This window comes from Podarcis filfolensis (assembly GCF_964270895.1).
Source record: "Podarcis filfolensis genome assembly, chromosome: 2".
NCBI lineage: Eukaryota > Metazoa > Chordata > Lepidosauria > Squamata > Lacertidae > Podarcis > Podarcis filfolensis.
The window spans coordinates 9,599,378-9,608,762 of NC_139605.1; the positions used below are offsets into that span (position 1 = coordinate 9,599,378).

General features: G+C 44.4%; 3 protein-coding genes across 4 annotated transcripts in view; 2 read left to right on the forward strand and 1 right to left on the reverse strand.

Annotated features, from left to right (window-relative positions):
- LOC310756497 (tigger transposable element-derived protein 1-like) overlaps positions 1 to 9,385 on the forward strand; it is a 796,241-nt gene that overhangs the window by 281,194 nt on the left and 505,662 nt on the right. The gene's annotated exons all lie outside the window — the stretch shown is intronic.
- Positions 1 to 9,385, forward strand: part of LOC310757094 (uncharacterized protein) — a 508,648-nt gene that overhangs the window by 277,020 nt on the left and 222,243 nt on the right. The gene's annotated exons all lie outside the window — the stretch shown is intronic.
- Positions 1,062 to 6,138, reverse strand: LOC310756532 (uncharacterized protein). Of its 2 annotated transcripts, none has more exons than XM_083600767.1 (2): positions 5,872 to 6,138; positions 1,062 to 4,500 (listed from the first exon to the last, which is right to left on the reverse strand). In XM_083600767.1, the coding sequence occupies exon 2, from the start codon at positions 4,495 to 4,497 to the stop codon at positions 2,035 to 2,037; it is 2,463 nt and encodes an 820-aa protein (XP_083456893.1). In that variant the 5' UTR covers positions 4,498 to 4,500; positions 5,872 to 6,138; the 3' UTR covers positions 1,062 to 2,034. The 2 variants fall into 2 exon arrangements, with proteins under 2 accessions (XP_083456893.1, XP_083456892.1); XM_083600766.1 differs by having other exon boundaries at positions 5,864 to 6,138.

Genomic DNA, 9,385 nt, shown 5'->3' on the forward strand with positions numbered 1-9,385 from the left:
AAATGTCAACCCAGTGTATGGCTGATTTCCATGTTAGGGATCATTAGGAAGTATTTTGAAAATAAAACTGCTAGCATCACAACACCGTCATACAAATCTGTGGTGTGACTGCATTTGGAGTACTGCATACAGTTCTGGTTGCCTCACCGAAAAAAGGCTATAGCAAAGGTGGAAGACATTTAGAAAATGACAATCAAAAGGGTCAAGAGGCCAGAGCAAAAGGTGAAACGATTTCTGCTTTAGAAAAAAGGCATGGCGTGGAGAAATTTGGCTAGGGATAATTTTTTCTCCCTCTCTCATAACACTGTAAACTGGAGGCATCCAATAAAGCAGAAGGGAAGGTGATTCCAGACAGAGAAAGGGAAACACTTCTTCACAAAGCGCATAGTTAAACTATGGAACTCACTGCCACAGGAGGCAGTGATGAAGGCCAATCCCTTTTCCGAATCAGAGGTCCCCCAAACCTTCCCCACTCCGTCAATTTCTGATGGAACCAGCCCTGTTAAAACACTTCAAGACGAGGGATGACAATATAAGATAGATCCGCTCACAAAAACATCTGGCACATTATTACAGAAATGTGTTCTACATAAGCCATAAAGAAGCTTACTTTAAAAAGAAAAAGAAAAAAAGATTAAAGCATGTCTGCATTTACTTTATTAAAGGGTTTTAATTAATACTGTTTGGCTGCAATCCTCTACCCACTTCCTTGAGAGTAAGCCCCATTGTGCCCAGCGGTACTCACTTCTCAGTAGACATGTCTAGGACAGCAGTTTCAATGTGTATATTATTTCCTTTATCAAGGATTAGGAACCCACCAGATATTGATAGACATCTACAGTTCCCATCATCTCTGGCTAATGGATGAGGCAGATGGGAGTTGGAGGCCAACCAATATCTGGAGGGCTATAGGTTTCCAATCCCTGCACCGTATAAACCACCAACAGAACTCCATTAGGACTCAAAGGTGGGAGGCAAATTATATTACTTGATTTTATCATTAACCAAGGAAATATACGCATACACATGTTTATACGACTGTGTTGATGGAGCACTAATAATAATAATAATAATAATTTTATTATTTGTACATTGCCCATCTGACTGGGTTGCCCCATCCACTCTGGGCAGTTTCCAACAGAATATAAAAACACAGTAAAACATCAAACAGTAAAGGCATCCCCTATATAAGGCTGCCTTCAGGTGCCTTCTGAATGTCATATAGCTGTGTATTTCATTGACATCTGATGGGAGGGTGTTCCAGTCACTACAAAAAAAGGCCCTTTGCCTGGTTCCCTGTAACTTTACTTCTCACAGAGAGGGAACCACCAGAAGACCCTCCGTGCTGGACCTCAGTTTACAGGCTGGATGATGGGGATGGAATATTCCTTCAGGTATACAGGGCAGAAGCTGCTTAGGACTTTGAAGGTCAACACCAACACTTTAAACTGCGCTCAGAAACATACTGGGAGACCACGTAGACCCTTTAGAACCAGTACTATATGTTCCCAGTGGCTGCTCCCAGACACCAGTCCACATTCTGGATTACCTGTAGTTTCTAAGTCACCTTCAAAGGTAGCCCCACGTACAGCACATTGCAGTAGTCCAAGCGGAAGATAATCAAAGCACATACCACTTTGGCAAGACAGTTGGCGAGCAGGTAGGGTCTCAGCCAGGGTACCAGATGGAGCTGGTAGACAGCTGCCCTGAACACATAATTTACCTGTGCCTCCATGAGCAGTTTTAAGACCAAATGACCCCCAGGCTGCGCACCTGGTCCTTTAGGGGCAGAGTTACCCCATTCAGGACCAGGGTGTCTGTCACATCTGCCTGCTCCCTGGCCCCCAGAAACAGTACTTCTATCTCGCTGGGATTCAGCCTCAACCTATCAACCACCATCCCTTCTCCAGACACTCACGCAGGACATTCACCACCCTCACTGGTTCCGATTTCACACTTCCTAACGGCCTTCTTGAGTCTAAGCATCTCCTACAGTATAATTTCTCTAATATGCAGTAAAAGATCATGCACGTTTCAACAGACTATCTTCTCCCAATAGGAAGATTCCTCCAAGGCTGTCTCTGTGTGGATTCTTCTGTGCTTAATAAGAACAAGGAGATCAGTAAAACTTTCCCCACATTCTGGGCACTCCTGCGGTTTCTCCCCTGCATGCATTCCCATATGCTCGACAAGATTATTTTTGTGAGGGAAACTTTTCCCACAGTCTGGACATTTGTGGAGCTTCTCTGACGTGTGACTTCTCACATGTACCACAAGGTTTCTCTTGCGAGTGAAACTCTGCCCACATTCCAAGCATTTATACGGTTTCTCTCCTGAGTGGATTTGCTGGTGCTGAACGAGGTGATAACTTATCCCAAAACTTTTCCCACAGTCTGAGCAGTTATATGGTTTTTCTTCTTGGTGGCTGGCAGCGTGTTTGACAAGGTTCCTTTTGTGAGTAAAGCACTGTCCGCAGTCTGGGCACTGATAGGGTTTCTCCCCTGTGTGGATTTGCTGGTGTCTAATCAGGCAAGAGCTCAGACTAAAACATTTCCCACAAATGGTGCATTTGTACGGCTTCTCTCCCGTGTGGGTCCTCTTGTGGGCAACCAGGCCTCCCCTCTGGGCGAAGCTTTTCCCACAATCGGAGCACTTGTATGGCTTCTCCCCCGTGTGCATTCTCCGATGTTTGGTAAGTTCAGAGTTTGTGTTGAAGGTTTTACCGCAGTCTGTGCATTTAAATCTCTTTTCTCCAGTGTGAGTTCTCCTATGCACAATGAGGTTCTGTTTGTAATTGTAACTCCTGCCGCAGTGCAAGCATTCGTATGGCTTTTCCTGAATGTGCAATTCTGTCCCAGAATGGATTACCAGGTGTTTGAGCAGGCCGTCTTTCCGACTAAAGCTTTTATCGCAATCTGAGCACTTGTACGGTTTCTCTCCTGTGTGAGTTCTCTGATGTCTAAGGAGATCAGAGTTCATAATGAAGGATTTCCCACAAATGGAGCATTCATACGGTTTCTTCCCAGAATGGAAGTGCATGTGGGCAAGGAGGCTCCCTCTCCGGCTGAAGCTTTTACCGCAGTCTGAGCAATCATAGGGCGTCTCCCCGGTGTGAAGCCTCTGATGCTCTATGAGCTTAGATTTTGCACGGAAAGATTTCTCACAGTCCAAGCATTTATACGGCTTCTCTTCCATGTGGGTCCTCTGATGAAGAATAAGGTTCCCTTTCTGGGCAAAGCTTTGCCGACAGTCTGGGCATTTGTAGGGCTTCTCCCCAGTGTGGATTCTCAGGTGTGCCACGAGGTGGGCTTCCTGACTAAAGGTTTTGCCACAGTCCCAGCAGTCATATGGTTTGTTTCCTGGGTGAGTTCTCTGATGTCTGAACATTTCAGAGTGTGTCCTGAAGAATTTCCCACACTCTGGGCATTTGAATGGCTTTTCCCCTGTGTGTATTCTGTGATGTCTAATAAGGTCTGCATTCACACTGAAGGACTTCTCGCAATCCAAGCACTTGTATGGTTTCTCCCCAGTATGGCTTCTCTCATGAACCACAAGGTTCCCCTTCTGAGCAAAGCTTTTCCCACAGTCCAAACACTTAAAAGGTTTCTCCCCAGTATGGATTCTCACATGCGTCACTAGCTTAAATTTCTTATCAAAAGTCTTGCCACAGTCTGGGCATTTATGTGGTTTCCCTCCCGTGTGGGTTCTGTGATGTTTACGAAAGTCAGAGTTCAGAGTGAAGGATCTCCCACAGTCTAAACATTTATATGGTTCCTCCCCTGTCTGAGGCTGGGGATGTCCAAGTTCAGTGTTGTTGGGGCAGGATTTATTGCATTCTGAGCACATAAACATTTTGTCTTCTGTGTGGATTCTCTCATTAGTAGAGAGGTCTCTGTTCTGAGAGAAGCTCTTCCCACAGATGGTGCATCTAAGTGGGTTTCCCCCTGTGTGCATCTTCATATGCGCAAGCAACTGGCTTTTTGTTTCACAGCTCTTCCCACAGTCCGAGCATTGAAAAGTTTTGTCTCCTGTGTGGGTTCCACAATGCTTGATAAAGCCAGCATCCATACCAAAGGAGTCCCCAAAGTCCAAAGATGTGTATATTTCCTTGCTTGCAGTATGATCCCATTGATTTTCAGAGGTCATACGAGAGGAGTTTCCACCGTCTGAGCATCCATACAATTTCACTGCCGTAAGGTTCCTCCCACAAGTAATAAGGTTTGCATTCTTCTCTTCTTCTAAAATTACTAGTTCCTTGTCTTTTTCCATCTCTCCCTGGGCCGAGATTTCGCTTTTGTCCTTGAAGCTTTCCTCACCCAGCGTGGACTCATCCACTCCCAACCCCACGGGCTTCCCCTGTTGGCTTGACAATCCATGTTGCTGTTCAGCGGCTTCTGCCTTGGCATGGCACTGAGACATGTTCTCGTCCAGTGGTTTCACCAATATCTCAATCTGTTTCTGTTGTTCAGACATTTCTACCTTGAGATTATTCTCCATTATCTGATGGAAGGAAGAGAGAAGACAGTGTGAATCATGCCTGAAACATGATGGTTGATGATAATGTTAACCAAGCTACAAAAGAAAGCATGTAATGAATCAAATATGAGACTCTGTCCCCTGCTCACTTAACTTGTCCGCCAACCATCCTCACCAAAGCCACTCTCTCCTTTCACTCCTCACCAAAGCAACAAATTAATACAATACAATATAAATAGTATATTATATTGTACAAAAAATATAAGGTAAGCACAAGATTCACAATCATAATAAAAAAGAAAGGAAATCCTATCATTATAGCTCTTTGGTTACTACGATGCACAATCCTGATTATAAGGTTAGTAATTAGACTCCTATTTTGCTCTTCTCTCTCAGCTGTGCCAAGGGAGCTAGATATGGGAGCCCTGAAGCTGGATTTTATAAGTTCCAAGTTTTAAAAGCTTCCAAATATGGGGAGATTACTGCACATTCGTCTGATTTGTGTGTGAAATAAAAACATTCTGTAAAAATCACTTATTTAGCTCTCTCTAATTTCCTCTTGTTTAATGGGATTCACATCTGAAGGATGTGGCACATACTCCCAAGTTAGTCTGTACATAATGCAGTCATAGCCAGGCTTATGTCAAAACATGCTGGGAAGAGAAATTCTTCATATTTAATCCTATATATCAGTGATATATAATGTCAAGCCATTAAAATCAGTGCCCTAAATAAATCAATTGCTTTCAACTCTAACTAACGTTACCTATCACCCATGCATAAATATTCTGGATTACAATGTTTTGATGCTGTTTTTCAATGCTGTGTAAAAAAAACAAAAACAAATGACCTTAAATAGTTCAAACCCACAATTGTTCAACAGTGGGGAGCCTCCTTTTTCTGACTTCCTACCCCACCCCCACCCCCAAAAAGCCGAAGACACTTCACCTGCCGAAATTCCTTCTTCTGTACAACTATTAAAGATGCCAGAACCCTGTTCTCCTTAGCATTTGGCCACCCTGATTGTAATAAAGGGTGCCAATAATCTGTACCGATCTCATTCACTAGAGAGCTCAGTTGGTTACAGCGCGGTGCTGATGACACGGAGGTTGCAGGCTCGATCCCCACAAGGGACAGCTGTATATTCCTGCATTGCAGGGGGCTGGACTAGATGATCCTCAAGGGTCCCTTCCAACTCTACGAATTCTATGGTTCTATCTGTGTTTACTTGGAAGTCAAGCCCCCACCGAGTTGTGGGATTGATCCTGAATAAATACGCGAGACTGCAAGATTATACACCTTCACATGGAAATGCACCCTACTTAATAAAGTGGGCTTACTTCTCAGTAAAATGCACAGGGGGTTGTTCCCTCCCACCGAAAACAACAGGCATACTTGCTTTGAAATGAAGCCCGCTGGGTTGAAGTGGGATTACTCTTCGGTAAAATGCGCAGGGAATTGCTCTGCCTGACACCCCCAACCCCTGCACACGTGCCCACTCGCGTGTGCAAGCGGCATTATCCAGCCGTGTACATAAAGGCGACGCTGCTCTGCTACGGGAGAGCCGCAGGGACCTTTGGGCTCCTCCGACTTACCTCTCCCGCAGCCACGGGGTGGAAAAGCGACGGGCGCAGACAAAAGGTGCTTCCCCTTTAAACAGCGGAGGAGGACGAGAAAGAGACCAGGCCGCTCTAGGAACCTGCGCTCGGTCGATTTAACTCGTAGGAGGCGGGTTCAGTTCAGTTCTGCGTGCGGCTCCTTGGCTGCCTGAGCTGAGCTGAATTTTAAAGCTGGGGTTTCTCGTTTGCTCGTCTGTTTATTATTCTGTGACTGTAGCTGCCCTTTAATTTTTGTATGGCTTCTAAACTGGGTCACAGATGCGTGCATTATTATTTAAAAAAGTAAATAAAAACAGAGAGTCATAGAATTGTAGAGTCGAGGGTCATCTAGTCCTACCCCTGAAATGCTGGAGTCTCAACTCCAAGCATCCATGGCAGATGGCCAGCCAAAAAAACCCTCTTCCCAGCAGAACTAGAAGAAAAGCCTCCTTCAGATTTCCCACCATTCCCTGTTTATTTACAAGCCAGCTGGACAATAAAGACTTGTTTGTTTCAAGCTGCGTTTCCTAATAACTGCCGTATTTTTATTATTAGCAATTAAGAGAACTGCAGCTTATATTTAATAAATAAATAAATGTATTTCTAAATACAACTAGCCGTAGTGTCCATTCTACCTTTTTCTGTGTTTATGGTTTGCCCCTTCGCCCTGAAATCAGTTCACACAAAGGGTGAGCTATAAATATTTTTAGTAATAAACAAATCACTACTGAGGTGCCCTCACAATTGTGAAGACCGAATATTGGGTGGTTTCTTTCATTTGAAGGATTTTTATCCAGACTCTCAACCGTTACCAAGACATTTGAAAGGGACTACAGGACTCAGACATAACCTGGTTGAGTTGGTATCAAGCAGGTTTCTTTATTAGACAGGAGCATATTAAGCATCAAGCCCTGCAAGATCTCACACCACTCTAGCTGTTGTTTCTTATCTCTGAGGGCAAGCAGGGGGGCTCGGTGTCTTGTATTTATATTTTACTTCTTTGTGTTGACATGGGCTCTGCAGAGGGCCTGAAATGAATGTGGAAGTTAGATCGGAATATTTTGATTGAAGAAAAATTGCTGGAATCCTACATGGTTAAAGTTGCAATTTAAATCAGTATCATCTACTATGAGAGAACAAGCATTAAAAATAGCATAAAGATTATATAAGACCCCTATAAGATTGTTTCAAATGAAGATATTTGAGACTATGTTAGAGATGTAAGGAATCAGGTTCATTCCAATTTATGTGGTGGATAGTGGAAAAGTGTCCCAGTTTTGGACTCTGGTCTTTGCAGGAATTACTAAAATGACTGGACAGCAATTACTGAAACCTCCAGAATTAGCCCTGCAAAACCTTTTTGGAAACAACGGGTTGTCATTTCAAACCTCTAATTTGTTATCTTCTTGCAGCTAGTTGTTGGTCAATATTGGAAGGACCTCTGAGGCTGTCTGGGGCAAGCCACTGTCCACCTACCCTACAGCTAATGTCATATAGGTAAGGGTGGGTCTTGACCCAAACCTGCCTGGTGCAGCTCCCAAAGCACGTGAGGACCAGCTGGTGGAGCCTTTGAAGTGTTGTGCAGAGCAGAAACCCAGCACTATGCAGGATGGCTTTCCCCTCTTATCAGCTGATGCAAAGGGAGAAGGATGTTGCTCAATGCTGGGCTCGGGTGCATGAGAGAGCTTTATGCAGGGAGAATCTATATACACTGGTAGAATACCTAATATTTGATTTGCAGTGTCTCATTCACATGGTTGCCCTCGGATGTTGCAGTCAACAAGCGACTCCATGTGCCCATGTGAATATATGAGCATATAAGCAACTTTTTATTGTGTTAGTATTTGGAAGATCTGGCGGGCTTCATTAGGCATTAATTACCGTATTTTTCGCTCTATAACACGCACCCGACCATAACACGCACATAGTTTTTAGAGGAGGAAAACAAGACAAAAAATATTCTAAACGAAACAGTGGATGTATGATTTTTGTGGTTCATGCTGTGGCCACAGACATGTGATCTGACGGTGAATTTGGGGTAGCCCAATGCAAAAATCCGGAGGATCCATGTGGATCCATGCTTTGTAACTATGTTTTTGCATCACTGCGGCCCCAGGCAACAGTGGGTGCGTGATTTTTTTGGTGCAAGCTGTAGCCATGGACATGCTATGTGATCTGATGGTGAATTTGGGGTGACCCAGTGCAAAAATCATGAGGATCCATGTGGATCCGTGCTTTGTAACCAGGCTCTCTGTCCCTCTCTTCTCCCCACTCAGCGGCTCTTCTCCCGCTTTGCTGTTTCAAAGCGAGCCACGGAGGAGGGAAGGAAGGGGAACCATGGATCCTCTGCTCACGACTGCAGCAGATCTCCCCGCCATCTGTAAGCATTCGCTCCATAACATGCACAGACATTTCCCCTTACTTTCTAGGAGGAAAAAAGTGAGTGTTATGGAGCAAAAAATACGGTACTTTCTGCTACACTGTAGTCTATGTAGTCCATAGAGTCACATTTCCTGCTCTGACCTCACTCTTGCGCTACAGCTACTAGCTGCAGTTGGACAAACATTTACCAGTATGTGCTTTCTGAAATTGGCTGGAGCATCTGGGGAAATTGACTGTTTGTAAAATTGACTGGGCCATTTTGGCCAAACAATTTAACATCCTTTGCATCCTGTGGGAGGTGCAGAGTGCGGCTGCATTTAGGATGAGAGCAAACAGCAGTTGGGGGTGGGCTAAAACATTTAACCTGTTAATTGTTTCAGGGCTGGAACACAAATAAGTTTCTGCAGCAAGGCTCCATCCTCTAATCTGCATAGTTATGGCACTGCTGGTGAAATAGGGATAATACCTTGGCAGCAATAAGGCAGAAGTTGCAGCAAAGAATCAAAAGAACTCATGAATCACCCATTAAATATTCACATGAATTTATTATAATTCATATATCACTACCAATGGAAAAAAGGAAGCTGCCTTGTACTGAGTCAGACCAGGCATCCATTTAGCTCAGTATTGTCAACACTGACTGATTCAGACATATTCCCAACCCTACCTAGAGATTCCAGGGTGTCATGAACCATTTGGATACAGAGGAATGGTGGGAAGAACCAGCTGGGGACCCTCCAAGGAAAAAAAAACTCAGAGGGAGTAGTGATGGGACAACAATGCGTGGTCAGAGAGAGAAGACTGGGTAGGTGTTGGGAGCCAAAGGGGTAACAGGGCTTAGTGAGCTGGCGGAGTTTGTGGCAGAGAGAAGTCCAGAATCAGAGGCAGAAGCTGAAGCAAGAGACGAAGGAGACCAAGAGCCAGAGAGG